The sequence below is a fragment of the Henckelia pumila genome, chromosome 4 (genome assembly GCF_033568475.1).
Source record: "Henckelia pumila isolate YLH828 chromosome 4, ASM3356847v2, whole genome shotgun sequence".
Taxonomy (NCBI): Eukaryota; Viridiplantae; Streptophyta; class Magnoliopsida; order Lamiales; family Gesneriaceae; genus Henckelia; species Henckelia pumila.
In genome coordinates this window covers 19,051,997-19,070,612 of record NC_133123.1, presented here as the reverse complement: position 1 = coordinate 19,070,612, position 18,616 = coordinate 19,051,997, and the positions used below count along the sequence as shown (strand labels likewise).

The window sequence follows — 18,616 nt, the reverse complement described above, 5'->3', positions numbered from 1 at the left end:
AACGTTTCCATGGTATGGGTATCAACCGTTCATCGATTGAATTATGTGTGTGTAAAATTTAAATAACAATTAAATAAATTTTACCTCAAATCTCGCAACGAGATTAATGGACACCAACAGAACAATTCTGCTCTTGTTGTCTCTCCCTGGAACCGATGAACGCCTTCAATCAGGTCCACGAACAGAGGTTTAATCCCTCTGATAGATTGCACTAGAAAATCTATCAGAAGTTTTCTGCGAAGAGAATACACGAATTTGATTCGTTATTCCTTACTGCGATTCAAAATCACAGACCGGAATTTTCTCTGACAGAGTAGGGAGGGGGCGGCCAAAAAAACGTTTTGAGAGGCTAGGGTTTTCGAAAAATTGCTCTCAAAATAATGACCTGTTGTGTGTAATTTCTGTACTGAAATAACTTATTTATAATGCAGGCCACTAACACCTTAGGGCCCATTAGTCATAAGCTGGGGCCCGACAAGCAAAGCCCGCTCGTTCAGAAATTAATATAAAATTCATCGTGACTCCGATTGATGAAACGATTTCACCAATGTGCACAGAAACCATTTCTGCACGTTTTAAAGTCAAAATAAATTTTCCTGAATCCGAATTCAGTGGTTTCCAAAAATGTCCATCCCTATGTCATTTTAGGAAATCCTACTCCCTTACTCTTATTTAAGAAGTCCAACTCCTTAGTTCATTAAATTTAACTCTTTAAATTTAACTATCTCAACGGGGATTAAAACTCCATTACACTGTGTGACCCTCAATGGTTCAGGGATACAGCTAGCCGTGGGCTCACAACTCCTTGTGACTCGGAACAACACTTTCCGACTTGCCCAACGAATCATGGTAAAGCGCCTAGCAACATCGCCCCATGATTCCCTAGGTATCACTGATAGTGCCTACAAGAACCAGTAGATTTTGGTTAGCGTACAGTACGGTCCCTTCATCCATATATCCCGATCGAATCAACAACCATTGGTATATCGAGAGTCGCTCAAGATTCGATAACTATGCAATGCATCTTGAAGATCAAATTAGTGACATCGCATGTGCTACTAAGAAACCATTTCTTAAATCACATCAAGTACTCTGGCCAGAGATTTGTCACACTAATATCTCCTCAGATCGCATAGGATATCCACACTCGCAAGTATGTGGTGAATCCTTGACAACAATGCATTGACTCCTATATGTGTCGTAACTGTACCCAATCTCGACACCTGATGACCCCCTCAGAGTCGGTAAACGAGTCAAAGCACAGTACTAGCATATAGAGTCTCCATGATGTTTCAAGTCGTAAGGACTAATGGTGTACAACCAAAACCGCGGACTTTATCCACTCGATAAGTGATAACCACTTGGAAAGTCCGGATAGGGTAGTTCGACTATTCATCCTATGAATATCCATTTGCATGCTTCGAACATCTCCATGTTCCCTACCAATGAAACGTGGTACTCCGCATCGCAAATGCTAGTCTCAAACTCGAGCGATCCTTATCCTTATTATCGGACGGCTCAATCGACTAGGAACGGTTTTAGAATATACAGTGACTATAAGATGTATTTCATGATAGACATCTCCATGTTCTACCACATCTTACATACACTATAGTATATTCAAGGTCTTTATCAAAACAACAATAGTATATCACAATATAACAATATGAAGTAATATAAAGTCATTGCCATAAAAGTGTAAATAATATTAAACAAAAGATTGTTTATACAAAGAGTCAACAAAGCCCATAGCCACACAGTTGGCTCACTGGGCACCCACTCTTACATTTTTCTAGGCCACATTGTATCAGGAGATGGAATTTCTGTTGACCCCAGTAAGATCGAGGCAGTTATGAATTGTCCGAGACCGACATCAGTGCCAAAAATCCGAAGCTTTATGGGTTTATCAGGGTATTATCACAGATTCATCGAGGGTTTCTCTTCCATTGCAAAGACGATTACTCAGTTGACCCAGAAGAATGCACCGTTTGTTTGGTCCGAGGAGTGCGAGGCCAGTTTCATTGAGCTGAAGAAGAGATTGACTAGCGCTCCGATCTTGTCTATTCCATCAGGTACGGGAGGTTTTTCCGTCTACTGTGATGCTTCTCACCGAGGTCTTGGATGCATCCTTATGCAGAGGAAGCACATAATAGCTTATGCTTCGAGGCAACTGAAGCCGCACGAGACTCGTTATCTGATCCATGATCTTGAGCTTGCCGCGATTGTTTTTGCTTTGAAGACCTGGCGCCATTACCTTTATGGCGAGTCGTTTGAGATATTTTCTGACCACAAGAGCCTGAAATACTTGTTTTTCCAGTCCAAGCTGAAAATGAGACAGAGGAGATGGATGGATTTGCTTAAGGACTTCGACTGTGAGATCAATTATTATCCTGGAAAGTCGAATGCAGCTGCAGACGCTCTTAGTCGGAAGCTTTGTTCCTTATCTCTTACTATGATTGGTGTCTCTCGATTGATTGAAGACTGTTGTACTTCTGGTTTGGAGTTTGAGACCGATAGGAGATCCATCAGAGTTTTTGCGATTCAGGCCGAGCCAGAGTTGTTTCAGTTTAGAGAGGCTCAGAGATCTGATCCGAGCAGTCAGAGTTCAATAGAGAAGGTCAGATCAGGTTATCAGTCAGAGTTTCAGGTCAGGGATGATGTCCTATTTGTGAATTACCATATTGTTGTGCCTGATGTTTTTGAATTGAGACAGCGTATTTTTCGAGAGGCGCATTGCAGTCGGTTCAGTGTTCATCCCGGAGGTCGGAAGATGTATAACGACTTGAAGACTCAGTTCTGGTAGAAACAGTTGAAGGGAGACGTCATGAGGTTTGTGTCCCGTTGTCTGAATTGTCAACAGGTGAAAGCCAAGAGGAAGAAACCAGGTGGATTATTGCACAGTTTGCCAGTTCCGGAATGGAAGTGGGATCACATCTCTATGAATTTTGTCACGAAGCTACCGTGTTCAGTCAGAGGTTGTGATGCGATTTGGGTTGTGATTGATCGGTTGACGAAATCTGATTGTTTTATTCCATACCGTATGACATACCGTCACGATCAGATGGCCGAGTTGTATGTCAGAAAGGTTGTGAGATTGCACGGCGTGCCGAAGTCGATAGTATCAGACAGAGATCCGAGATTCACTTCTCACTTTTGGCATAGTTTACAGGAGGCATTGGGTACTCGTTTGCATTTGATCACAGCGTATCACCCGCAGACCGACGGTCAGTCCGAGCGTACGATCCAGACTTTGGAGGATATGCTTCGAGCAGTAGTGCTTGACTTTGGCTCAGGTTGGCAGGATTCTCTGCCTTTAGTGGAGTTTTCATACAATAACAGCTTCCAAGCGAGTATTGGCATGACACCTTTCGAAGCTTTGTACTGTAGGAAGTGCAGATCTCCGTTGTTTTGGGATGAGATATCAGAATCACCTGAGTTGGGTCCAGATATGATTCGCGACATAGCAGAGCAGGTGAAGTTGATTTGAACCAGAATGAAGACAGCCCAAGATCGACAGGCCAAGTACGCGAATGTCAGACGCAGACCACTGTGTTTTGATCAGGGAGACCGTGTGTTTCTGAAGATTTCTCCTTTCCGAGGCACTGTCAGATTCGGAAAAAGAGGGAAGTTGTCGCCCAGATTCATTGTTCCGTATGAAATTTTAGAGAAGATAGGTGATCTTTCCTATAGAATTGCTCTTCCTCCGTCTCTTTCAGGCATCCACGATGTGTTTCATGTTTCGATGTTGCAGAAATATCATCCGGATCCGTCCCATGTCCTTCAGCCAGACGAGGCAGAACAGCATGCTTTGACAATTAAAAATACAAATCATGCAATCATATAATTTTGAAAATAGGTAAGCATGCTTGCATGAAATTCATATATTCAAATAAGACATTTAATATCATGAAAAATAAATAAAGAAAGTGGACTCGATCTACCCCACTTAGTAACTTCTATCTCAGTCCAAGAACTAACTTCGCTCTGATACCACCTAATGTGGGAACTCGGGTGCATTCATATAATAATCTTAACTTCCGTGAATAAACGAATCCGTAAAAAAAATTTAATTAAGCTACAACACTTGCACAAAAGCGCAAGCACCTTGTGCTTCTGCGCACGAGTGTGTAATGCACTCTTGTGCAGCAGCGCAAGTCTTGCGCATCTGCGCAAGAGTTTTTTCTCAACTCTTGCACAGAGGCGCAAGATCTGTGCATCTTATTTTCTCGAAATTCTCCAATCTCTGGAATTCTGACGTTTCTGCGGAAAATGTGGCGCTTCTGCTTCTTCTTAAAATCTCAAGTTACTGTCAAAATTTCCAATTCCCTGTTCTGAGATTGAAAAATTGAACACAATAAAATCTTAAAACATGGTAATAACATATATTCCAAAATAAGTCAAAAACTATAAAAATGAGATTACAACACATAATTCTTAAGAGTATTTGACCATTCAAAAAAAACTAGACATATCTAGTCAAATAAACACATACAACTCATCTACATCCCGGATTACCAATTCTAACTCGTCTCATCTTTCTCACTGCCCTCTATTGCTTGCTCTCGAACCACCTGTTACCATGCACACATACAAAAACAAGGCAATAGCTGGATAACTCCGGTGAGAATAATATTATTAGTATAAAAAACATAACATGTTATCTAAATAAATATGAATGCAATGCATGTTTCAAAGCGAGGCTATCAAATCTGATATCAAGGAAATCTTGGTTCTTGGGATCCCAGGAAATAAAATCTCAAGCATTCCACCGACTCTACCAATGGAGGTGGTGTCAAGCAATTCAATCCCTTGAATTTGGCGCACTATAGTGAGTCATCTAGCTCTAGGAGTAAATCTATCTCCTTTGCCACTCAACTATAGCTTCCCAAACGTCTTTTGCAATCTAGGTCATTCGGCCTTCTATGCTTTTTAGGTTGTAGGCTCAAGATGAATGCAACAAAATCTTGATGCATCATGCTATAATAAGGAATAATCAAGCAACAAAGTACACATTAAAAGCAACAACCAAACATATAAATCAAATAAGAGCAAGTAGGCATTCAAGTATGTGATTTGAGAATTCGAGATTCATATCTATCTCGAATGTTCTATCTCATCTTGATTGATGTCGATTTATACCTTTCAATATTGGTTCTGAAGGTGCTTCAAACATGGAAAATTACATCAATAAACATACATCACCATCTTTTCAAACTCAACTCAATTCTCAAGATATAAATCACACCAAACCTTGATCAAATCTTCACCGAATCGAAATATGAATCCTCGAGTCAATAGCCTTTTATACAATTCTGAAAATGATGATAAGAAATCTCAATAACCGTGTACAAACACAATTCAATCCATGGTTCAATCAATTATATAGAAATCTCAACAATTATTGAAGCGGCGGCGTAACGGCTGAAAACCGGCAATCCAATATTTATCTATTTCAATCTAACAATCTAATAAAACTCATAACCATAATATGTCAGCAAGAATTCAACAAAAACCAGCAGCTTCAACCATAGTCATTTTTGAATTTTATACATAAATTCATAACGAATCCAAAAGACATTCTTTTCCCGATCCGTCTTCGAATATACAATCCATGCTAACTCCAGCACATATAACCAATAATAATCGAATTTCATCATCCCTTCAAAATTCAAATATGATAGAACTTAATAAAAATTACGTCAAAACGTAGCTCTCGGAGCGATGATCGCAGATATACGTTCAATTTTGAATTCTGACGGTCGGATGGAACGAATCAAGCTTCCCAAGAAGAATTTTGATTGAAGAAAAAAGGTTGCTGAGTTTCTCAAGATTTTTTTGGCAGCTAAATCTGATCACAATGACATACAATACACGCTTATACGATGGCAAGAGAAGTGTCCTATTCAATTTCAAGTATTTGCGCTTTAGTACCTGAAATATTCATTATTTGCAAATCAGTCTTCGAAAAATATTTTTAATTCCATTTCAATGCTAAATAATTTAAGAATATTATAATTTAAATCTAAACTCCAAAATTCTCAAATTAAATATTCTCGGATTAAAATTAAATAATCTCGGATCTTACAAAATATGAGCTCAAACTTGTTTTTCTATATTTTGGGTTTGTGTTACTCGAGGAAGAGCAATGTTTAAGTGTGAGGGAGTTTGATGATGTGTTCATATTTGCCTATGTTTATTTGGGCTAAATTGTTATGATTAGGTGCATTCGAAGTGATTAAATTGGTTTTTATAGTTCCTAATCATCGTTTGCGATTTGATATAGGAAAAGGGAAAGAAATTAAGCAAAAGAGGAGAAAATGAGAAGAAAAAAAAACCCATGTGGACATGCATCGGCATATGAAGAAGAATCGACGAAGAAAAGAAGAATAGAAAAAAAACTGGACAACCCACGCGATCAACCACGGCCCCGTGGTTACCCGTGTGGGTTGAGCATGCAAAGATCATGAATTTTCTGCCCAACCCATGGGACTTCCCACGGCCTCGTGGGTACCCGCGTGGGCTGGGCAGCAACTGCATGCGCGAAATATGGAAAAAAAAATCAGATTTTTGGATTTTAACCTTTTTAAACTCGATTTTTTCCTTCCAAAGAGATTAGGACTCTATCTCTACATATTTTGAATGGATTTTTGTGGGAAAAAAAAGGGGAAAAATCCAAATAACAAGAGAGGAGACGGGAGAAGACGGTGGAATATATTCGATGACTAGGTTTTTCTCCCTTGTTCTTAGATTATTTTTGTTCATCAATTTTTTAAAGATTTCATGGCCTTTCGTGGCTAAGTTTTAATTCTTGGTTGAGGAAGACGAAACTTTAAAGTTTTATTTTTCTTGTGAGATTTTGATACGTTCATTATTTGATTTTTGGTTTGAATATCAAGAGTTGTTTGAATTTATTTATTATGCTTGTGTGTTTGATTATTGGCTTGACCACTTAGTAATTTTCATACAATCTAAAGCTAAATTAGATATCAAATCCGTAATTATTTGATCTCTCTAATTTGTGAAGCAACTGCAATTGATAATTTGCTTTTGAATTTAAGGAACATCGCTTGACTAGATTAAATACAACCACTTGTGTTTGTGTTGTTTAGATTCATCAAACTCACTAGTTTTAATGCTACCTTGGATTTAAACCTTGATCGCTTGTATTTTGGTTGATTCATTCGTAAGAGTTACTATTAGAACGCTTGCTTCTATTTAAATATAAATTAATGTGAGATAGAAATTTTGGTATTTTTATAGCACAATAAATTTCAATCTTCCTCGTGGGAACGATTCCTATTCTTGCTATTACATATTTATTTGTTTTCTTTGAGTGGGTTAATTTGGGCATGACACAATTAAGAGCTACCACTAATAACTGGTTAACCAAGAGGAGATGGAACGATGCATGGCATAACAAAATTTGCCTTGTGGACTGTGGGGATTTTCCCAACATACCCGCTGAGCAAGTTAATGCCATATTTATCGAAGGTGTCGGTGGTGTAAATTGTCGACATGTTTATGACATTGTCTCTGTCGCACACATTCTATACCCAGAGGAAATGACGTCTCGTCCTTGTGGTCCTAGCTAGTCAGAATATGTACTCACGTTCAGCACAGGAGGAGGCCGGTGTTTGCTAAGGAGGAGGCACGTGCTGCGACGGACAGGGCAGAGGAAGCATCAGCGAAGGCGGAAGCGGCGATCAACATGGCAGATTTAGCCAGAATGAAAACAGATGAGATTGCATATGCTCTACAGTCAGCCAATGATACAACGTCGGATTGGTAACCTGTATTTCGGAGTTGGAGAAAATGTTTGGTTCCTTAGTGTCTACGCTTTGAGGAAGGCCACGTAAGAAGGTTTGCCAAGATAAGGGTTGACCCAGGGCCCCACTCTTGTGTGGGATCCCAACTTTTTTTTTAAAATTATTATTATATATATATTTATTTATATATAAATATTATATATTATGCTCTTACACAAAATACATTTACGTAAAAAAAGTTTTGAGTTTTAAATTTTGAAAGTTTCGATAATATTTTGCTTTTTTTGTTAGTTTGTGGATGCGTGCAATTACGTAAATTGACTATCAATAGTTTAAGAATTCAAAAAATAGAAAAGTATAAAATTTACAAAAATACACAAATGCATTTAACATAACGATCCAAGGTATGAATTACAAAACTCTTGTTCAATTTTATTTTATTTTTGAATTTTGATATATTGTTTAATCTTATTTTGATTTAATGTTTTTGTTCACATTATTTTGTTTTAAGGTAAGATGTTAATATTTGATGTAATTTCACGTAGATTCTGAAAATTTGAGGATTACAGGTCTGAAAATGAATATTTTTACTATGATCATGGTTGCGTATCAAATTTTATTGACTATCCATGTGACTGTAGCATCATTTGAGAAAAAATTTTCAAAGTTAAAATTATTGAAATCTTATTTGAAAACCACAATGAGTCAAGAAAAATTGAATGATTTGGCAATCCTCTGCACAAAAAAAAACATATTGAAAGATATATCTTATGACAACATAATTGATGATTTTGTTTCAAAAAACATAAAAAGAGCCAATTTTAAATAATATTTTTTGTTGATTAAATTATTTTGAAGAATTATGTAAACCTTCTTTCATTTATTTTTTAGGACCGCCCTTGACAGCGGCGATGACGACGAGATAGAGGAACTTGATTTCACACCATTCATGATGACGACGAGATAGAGGAACTTGATTTCACACCATTCATGTCCTAGTATTGTGGGTTTGTGCACGATGTTACACTTTGTTATTGTGGTTTTTTGTCAGATACGTCGTTTATTAATGTTTTAATATTTTATCTCGCATTTCAATTTTGGCTTCATAAATTAAAAAATGCATATTAAAATATGTAATATATGAATGTTTACACGTAATTTTACAACATAGACGTAGTTACGTGGGATAAATAAAAAATTGGTAAAGAATCAATATGTTTTATACGAGCATAATAATTATTTATATAATATACTAAATTAAAATTCAAATATATATATATATATATATACAGTTTAAAATATATTATATATTATTTTACTAAAAGAACAAATTAGTTTAAAATGCATGGAATGCACTATGACAACCATTTTTGGAACGCCTTTTGCAAACCGTCGCAAAACCGTCACAAAAAACAGAAGATTTTTTTTTTTTGTAGTGGACGTACAACAAAAGTATTCTATTGTGTGTGTTTATATATACATATATCACACATGCACACACACACACACACACATATATATATATATATATATATATATATATATATATATATATAGAGTTCTTTTATGGTGCCCAACTCTATATGCCCAACTCCATGCCCACCATGTACAATATGTGATAAGTCAACTCATCAATTGTGTTGGTCAACTCACATATTGTACATGGTGGGCATGGAGTTGGGCATATGAGTTGGGCACCATAAAAGAACTCTATATATATATATATATATATATATATATATATTCCATTTGCTTCGTGTCACGCCCCAGGCTCAGGCCCGCGCAAGCGCGACTGCACAATGGGCCCCTATAGCAACTCCTTCGTATCTGTTTTTGCTTTACGAAAATGATTAACCCAAGTTGCTATAGAAGTCTATTGTAGCCCATTATAAACTCATTTTAAATCTTTCATTTTTTCCATGTGGGACAGGGGTATCACAATCATCCCTCCTTCAGAACGCGACGTCCTCGTCACGACCTGATCTTTGATCCACCAGCACCGAGAATCTAAAGGTGGCTCTACGGGTTCAAGAGGTGGCTCCCGTCATGTAGCACTTTGCCCCGCAGGTTAAAGAGATGGCTCCCAGACACGTAGCACTTTGCCCCGCATAGCACTTATTTCCCAGTGTCTTCCGACTGGTGACCGTCTTTGATACCAATCTGTCATGCCCCGGACCTAGGCCCGCGCAAGCGCGACTGCACAATGGGCCCCTATAGCAACTCCTTCGTATCCATCATCGCTTTACGAAAATAATTAACCTAAGTTGCTATAGAAGTTCATTGTAGCCCATTATAAACTCATTTTAAATCCTTCATTTTTTTCATATGGGACAGGGGTATCACACTTCGGACCTCATATTTTTAAAAATCTGTCATAAAACCCCTTCCAAAAGTGGTAAATGTGTCTAGGTTTATATAACACATTGGTGAAATGTGTTTGATTTAAAAAAATAAAAGATGTATTAGATTATTAATTTTTTTAGGGGATTTTTTTGTCGTTTAGAGTATTCACGATGAGGATTGGTGCAATTAGCTTTTGGTAATGTTCACCTTAATGGTGGTTTCCATCGTACTTTACATGTAAGATTACCAAAATTATAGCTCATAATAACATTACTCAAATTTTTTAAATCGCACAGCAGCACAAACACCGTGCTTCGATTATTCTATTCAACATGGACAATATTGCAACCGACACTATATACTTTATATACTATACTATATAAAATAGAAAAAATAATTTTTTTGGTCCATTAACTTGTCCATGTTTTGGTTTTGGTCCATTAACTTTTTCAATGTGGATTTTGGTACATTAACTTTGCATTTTCAGTGTTTTTTGGTCCAATTGCATACGTGTAGGGGTGGAATCGGGTCGGGACCCGTCCCGTAACCCCCTGATCTGATTCCCGTCCCGATAGAAATTGAGATATTTTTTTTCTCCCGATCCCGCATCCGAGATATGTTGGGACCCGAATGTTCGGGATCCCGAACATTCGGGATCCCGTCGGGTCGGGAGAGGGTAATCCCGAATAATATTTTTTTTTAAAAAAAAATCTATGAAAATATTTTTTTGAAAAAATTTTATGAAAAAAATCAAACAATTTATTAATACATTACAAATAAATTAAAATTTCTTTATATATAACCATTAAAAAACTAAAACATTTTTTTAGTACATTACAAATAAATTAAAACAACTACTTGATTAATAAAAAAAACATATAATTATTCATAATAATAAAAAAAATAAAATAAAAAATTATAACTCAAATTAAAAAAGATAAATATAAAAAAAATTATATGGTATATAATTATAAAACATTAATATTAAAACATAAAATTAAAAAAAATTATTTTTTTAATTAAAAAATATTATTAAAAAATATTATTTTTATATTCGGGTCGGGTCGGGAATCCCGTCGGGAAGGGTTGCCTATCCCGATCCCGATATTGATCGGGTCGGGAAAAATCCCGAACACTCGGGTCGGGAAAAGTTCGGGACGAGAAAAATTCAGGACGGGAACGGGTTGGGAATCGGGACGGGTCGGGATTTTTGTAAAATTTGCCACCCCTACATACGTGTCAACTTATGATTGGTTCAAAATGATGATGTGAACCAATCAGAAGCTGATACGTATGCAGTTGGACCAAAAAATACTAAAAATGCAAATTTAGCGGACTAAAATCCACATCGAAAAAGTTAATGAACCAAAACCCAAATGGGGTAAAGTTACTGGACCAAAAAACTTATTTTTCCTATAAAATATGTATCAACCTCTTAGAATTATTATTGTTGGATGCAATAATTGTCCCTGCTTGGTAGAGGATCGAACCATGACGCTTGAGATTTTGTGCTATTTAAAATATTTGAGTTGCACCATTAGCACCAACTATATCTTTTGGTAAAACGGCAAGCGTTCGGTCCTACAATTGGTATCAGAGCCAAAGTCATGTGTTCGATTCTAATTGATTGCAAGAAGTGCAATTATTGGGATGAAGATTGTTGGGTGCAATAATTGTCCCTGCTAATTGGTTAAAAGATTTGAATTGAACCATTACTGCAATAGCTTTTGGTAAAGCGGCAAACACTCGGTTTTACAATTTTCTTGGTCATTTTAATAGCAAGATACAAATACTTCTTATTTCTATCAATAAAATTATTATAAGAACCTATTTAATTCAGTAAATTATTATTAACTATACAATTTTTTAATCATATATATTTAATAGCTTAAATATTTAAAATTAATTAATTAAATTAAAAAAATCAGAATTGGATCCTCTGCAGTGGGACTCCCACATCACCATATGCTGTGGGATTAATTTTGGTAACAAAATTAATTTATGATAATTGTTTAAGATTTGGTTTTGCTCATTTTTTTATGTTCCCACGTTTGAAAATTTTAATGATTTATTTTTCTAAATTTAAAATTTATTTTACTTTATTATTTTGTATTATTATGTAGATTGATACATAATTTATTTTTCTTAGAATAATAATTAATGATGATAAAATTACAAATAAAAAGTAGTATTATTATTTTTTGCTAATGTAAAATAATAGTGATTTGATGAAATTGAAAACTAAAAAACGTGTACTTGTGGGAAAAAAACTTATAACAATAATATTATAAATTTAACCGGAATTCAATATCTCAAAAATTTGTCCTTCAACTATTTTTTTTTGTTTACTTAATTTTTTTAAGTCAAAATAATTAGAAATTTTTAAATAATAAATTTTTCTCATTAATATAATAATATTTAAATTTAAAATCATTAATTTACTTAATAGAACTAAATTATATATATTAATATAAATATATATTAGTTCATTAAAAATAAATTTTAAAAAAATTAATATTAAATTTACCCGTAAATTAATTTTTAATGTCATGCTAATCATTAATTTATCAATTGTAATATTCTATCAACTTATTAATATAATTTTTGTTACTAATCTCCATATACTAAATTTAAAATTTGAATAATAAATCATTTAAATTATCAGATGTGGAAACATAAAAAATGTTAATAAAATCAAATTTTAAACATTTGCCATAAATTAATTTTGTTACCAAAATTACTATACCACAGCATATGGTGTTGTGATAGCCCCACTGTAGAGGATCTAAGTCCAAAAAAATCTAGGCAAAACATATATGGCCGAGAAAAACAAAATGTTGAGGGCTTGTTCATGACAGAACCATTCCTCATCCTGGAAGCTCGCCGACTTCAGGTACTCAATATATTATTAGTATTTCAAGAACAAACGTCTTTTGTGTAATATGTAAATAACAGATAAAATATTAAATATATACTTGAATTCAATATTGTTATTTTTATCGTCGAAACTAAATTGGAAAAAATTTACTAAAAGACATATATTATTTAGAAAAACGTAAATTAAAAATATTAGTGATTGATTTTTTCAAATAACTTTAAAAAAAAAAATAGAGTTACCCAACTGTTTTAAATAACTTGAAAATTAATTATCAATCTTTACTCCAAACATCTTGTTTGGCACTCGTAAACTGTAATCGCACCGTCTAATGATTGGTCCGGTCATGGTTTCGAGTCAAATCCGTTAACCCGACTAACCGACTCGTTGATCACTGACCGGTTTCGGGTTAGACCCGTCCCTTGGTCAGGTCTACTTGTTGTACAAGTCAAACATTGAAAAAATATATATAAAGGTCGATGGAATCGGGTTGATTCGAACCAACTCAACCCAAATTTTTTCGAGTAGGATTTTAAGTCCAACAGATTCCAATCCTATTCCAATATTGTTCGTGTCGACTCATATCGAGTTCATTTTTACACATATCATTATTTCTCCCAATATATTTGATCGTCTCAAGTTGGTCAGGTTGGGTTGGGGGTTGGTGAGAACTGAGAAATGTGCATAGGGGTGAAATACTTTCGTCAGGAGAATAAATGGGAAAGATACTCTTTCTTTTTGTCTTTTTTGTTTTTCCCCTTGTTGTTGTTGTTGGAATCAAGGAAAGATACTTTTTTAAAAAAAGATATTTATTCTTTCAAAAAAAAAAAACAGATATTTATTAGTTCACTTTTTAAATGAACCCCAGTACCCCACCATTACAGGGACAAATAAATAATTATCTTATTAAATAATATTTAAAAAAATTTTGGAGTCTCTTCCTGGATATGTCAATTTGGGTTAGATCCGTCGGATTGGCCCGCCCCGCCATACAAAAAAGGTGGGTTGAGTTGACAATTTTTCAACCCACCTAAAAAGTGAATATGCCCGCACCGCCGCGCCTAATGGTGGGTTGTGGTCGGTTGCGGGTTGACCCACCAAAATCTACCAATTTACACGTAAGCCCACCGGGTTGACCCGTCCCGCCACTTAAAATAGGTGGGTTGGGTTGGAGTTTTTTCAATCCGCCTTAAAGGTGGGCCGGCCCGCCCTACCCCGCCTAATGATGGGTTGCGACGGGTTGTAGACTGGCCCGCCCCGCCAACCCATTTTGACATCTCTATCTCTTCCTATTTCAATATCGATTTATCAAAAATGGACAAATAAATCGCTCCCTTAAATAGACAGATTAGTCTTCTTCTTGTTGTTTTTTTCCCTCTTATTCTTTATTAATTTCTTGGGTCCACGCCTGTATTGTGGGAAGAAGATTATAACCGAAGATCATATCGAATTTTCAAAAATTACCATTTTAATATTGTAGTTTACGATAGAGTTCAATCTACCTTAAGTATTATCCCAATGATAGATCTAATGTCTTATGATTTGATACGTCAACAATATCTCATTAATAACGTGGCCTATGTGTAGAGAAATGAACCATTGGGTACAAGATTTGAGTATTACTCTTAGTGCAAGATCTCATTTACTTAATTGGTGACATGTTTTGAATTTAGTCTTATAAATTATTAAAGTTTAGTTTTCATTTAATACCTTGAATTTTTTGGTACTTTATTCCACCCAAAGCTATTAAAAATATTACCACCGATTGCTTATTTAACGCTGATGTTCTCTTACATAGTTCATGTTGCGAGAATATACACACATTGCAATCCATACTGGTAAAAATAAAGCAAATGACCACCCAAATATATTTCAAAATGGAAAAACAGTTTGTTGTTTAATTTTTGCTTAGGTAGATTTTAATACGGGTAATACTTGTTTTTATTCTGAATCTTGCCACGTGAGCTGTGTAAGAGATCATGCATTAATGCCAATAAGAAAATTCAGTGAATTTGATGGCTTCGAAAGAAAAAAAAAAAAAAAAACCAAAACAACAAAAAATATCCGAGTTATTAGATAAAAACCATTATCTGATAAGTCATATGACTAAAATCCAAAATATGCAAACTTATGAGACTAAAATTATAGTTTTTCCTAATTTTCACTACACAAGACTAAATTAAAATATGTAACTTAAACGCATTTCTTACATAATTTTACAGATTTATAAAATTATCACGTATCTCATTATAAATTAATCTAAATAAAAATTTTCTGACCCTAATATTTTACGCACAAACATGATTCACACAACCATCAAGTAAATTATGCGGCGTGCAACTGCCAAATAGTTGGCATGCGCACATGCAAATTGTTGGATGCAAATCACGTAATAATTGTCACGGTTAGATAGTATTTTAACCATGAGTTTTAGGTTATTATGTAGTTAAAAATATGAGAGTTTCATCATTATCATCAATTATAGTTTTTTGATAAAACGATAATAGCTTTATTCTATAATTAATATTAGAGCTAAGATCACAGATTTGATTTTCATAGATTGAAACAGTGCAATTATTGGAAAGAAAATTATTAGAGTGCAATAATTTTTTTTACTAAGAGAGCGATCTAATCATGTTGTTTAGGCTTTTATAAGATTTAGAAATAGAAATTTGGAGTTGCATTGTTATCACCGACTATAGATTTACGTAAAGTGACAAAAGCTCCACAAATCTTTATTTATTTTTTGAAATTTAAAAATCGTATATTTTTAAATTATTATAATATAATTATACTTACTTTGCATTCCAAAAAGGGACTATTAATTAGTAATCTTTCTATTTTATTATAATACGCCTAAAAACTCTTTATTTTATGTTTCATAAAATAACGGCTTTAGTATGAACGCCAAATGGGACAAAGACGATTAATTTGTCTTGTCATTACTAATGTCTTCCGTTTGATCCCTAATGTTGTTTGAACATCATCTATACGTAGACTTTAATATATTCAAACAATAAATATTCGATAATGATTTTTACAAATATTAACAAGGATTAAATCAATTATTTTTATTCTACAAAAATATGTATACTTATGATTTATTAATATATACCGTATTGGCCGACATATTTCAAAAAATTATTTTAATTTACTTGGACTTTGTAATTGATTGAATCGACTGCATTACAATAGTTATTACACATAAAACAAGTTATTAAATAATTATATGATAAAAAGGTAAAATATTCTTTTAAAAAAATTTATTTATTTATTTTGATAAAACAAAATTTATTTATTATTCGCATGTGCTAGCTTGCGTTTGCTATAATATGAACAAAAACTTCACACTTCTTATTTACATCGATTTCATTAATTATATGGAACTTGAAAATATCATTTCTATTAAGTACTGCATGTTTTAAATATTTAATCCAACTACCCTGCATAATAATTTATTAAGGGAAAATAAAATTTTTAGTCTATTAAGTTTCAAAGTTTCAATGCATTAAATTTTAATTTTTGCTAGTTTGATATCCAATTGCTGACGTGAGTCACGGTGACATCAAAAAAATAACAAATTTTACGATCACATGTTAGCATTTTAATTCCAGTGCTACGACAAAATAAGACCTAAATTAAAAAAAAAACCATACAGAGTTAATATACCAAAATCAAAATTTGAAACTTAGCAAATCAAATCCGAGAACATGAAAAGTTAGTGTACCAAAAATATTATTTTCTCAATTTATCAGTTCACACCAACAATTTGGATTTAAATCCGTCAATAGTAAATTAACATTGTCATTTTCATCTCACATTTTCGAAAAAATAAATACAAATTAAAAAGTATTGAGATTGTATCATTTTCAAGTTCATATCTCTCTCTATATATATACACTCAAAGTGGTACTCAAAGCTCCAATATGTCATGATGAATCTTATCAACAAATTTTGCTTAGCCACACTATTTATCCTCACATCTTGTTCACTAATTACAACTTGTTCCAGTAAGCTAAACCCAGACGAACCTTGTAAACGACTCGTGCTTTACTACCACGACATCTTATTCAATGGTACCGATTCATCAAACGCGACATCTGCCAAGATCACGAATGATACCGCTCTAGGTTTCCATTTCGGCATGATGGTTGTGTTTGACGACCCCCTCACGAAAGACAATCGTCTACTCTCGCCTCCCGTTGGACGCGCACAAGGGTTTTATTTCTACGACAGAAAGACCACTTACAATGCTTGGTTCGCATATACTTTGATTTTCAACTCGAGTGATTATAAAGGGACTTTGAATATTATGGGCGCAGATCCGTTGCCAGAGAAGACGAGGGATCTTTCAGTTGTAGGGGGCACGGGCGATTTCTTTATGGCCAGAGGGATTGCTACATTCAAGACTGATGATTTTCAGGGAGATTATTACTTTCGATTGCAGATGGATATCAAGTTGTATGAATGCTACAAGTAGTATATAGAAACTTGTGTTTGTATGAAGAACATGGTTTATTCATGCATGTGATTGGCTTTCGCTTGTCTAGTACGCGTTTTAAGTAGTGTTTGGGAGAGTTTCTAGGAAGCACTTCTCAACTTGTCGTTAACAAAATTTCATAAGCTTTCAAAATTTTGTTAATGAAAAGCTAATAAGTGCTTCCTAGAAGCTCTTCCAAACACTACCTTAATGCTATTTTATAGTCCATCTAATAAGGTTGTGGATGCATGGATATGATTTGTAAGAAAAATTACAATTTTAGCTTTGGTTGTTCTGAGTTTTAGTCATATAATTATATCAAAGTTTGGTTTTCATCTAACAACCTCGATTTTTATTAGGTTTGTATTTTTGTTTTGCACTAAATCTTGTAATATTTTTATTTGACACATATTATCTCCTTCGTGGCTCATGTAATGGTAATAATTACATACATAAAAAATTTGCCGAAACGAAAATAAAGGAAAATGACAAATCATTTTTCCTCCTATTTTGAAGTATTGGGGTCGGTCACGCCCCAGCCCTGAGGCAATAGACACCGTTGTTGTTCTCAAATATTCATTCCAAAACAACAAGATTGAGAAGTACAAAATTCCAAAATAAATATGTATATTGTTGTAACCATAAAACTGAAATTTGCATTGTATTTACAAATGGAGTTGATAACGAAAGTCTAATGTAGATAGAAAACTGATATAGAGTTTAATGCAACGACTTAAAAATATAAAACTAAACATAAACTAATTAACAACAGAAATCATGATCATTCTTCACCAACTCAAGAACTGGTTTGTTCATCTTCTTCAATCTCTTCTTCGTTCTTATCTAATATAGTTTTGGGTGACTAGTGAGCGATATGATCATCACTCAGTTAAATGGGGAATCATCCATAATCTTTTAAAATCATTTTTCACATAACTCTTATACATATGATTTAGAACAGTAATCATGTATTTAACAGGAATAAACATGAATCATTATGCACTAAACTGGCTTATGAAGTTCGTGACTAACTGATATCAGTCTCCTATATTTTAATCCTATAAGGGGCGAGACAAGAATCAGGAATCAAGAATTTGTAATGTTTTAAAAAAATATATTTCTACTACTAGTTCACAAGTTTCAGTGTATGAG

At 34.1% G+C, this 18,616-nt stretch overlaps 1 protein-coding gene across 1 annotated transcript; it reads left to right on the top strand.

Annotated features, from left to right (window-relative positions):
* The first annotated feature begins 16,918 nt into the window (after nt 1–16,918).
* On the top strand, nt 16,919–17,464 carry LOC140860607 (dirigent protein 5-like). The gene has a single exon (XM_073263609.1). It carries the CDS (start codon nt 16,919–16,921, stop codon nt 17,462–17,464), a length of 546 nt encoding a protein of 181 aa, XP_073119710.1.
* The last annotated feature ends 1,152 nt before the right edge of the window (nt 17,465–18,616 follow it).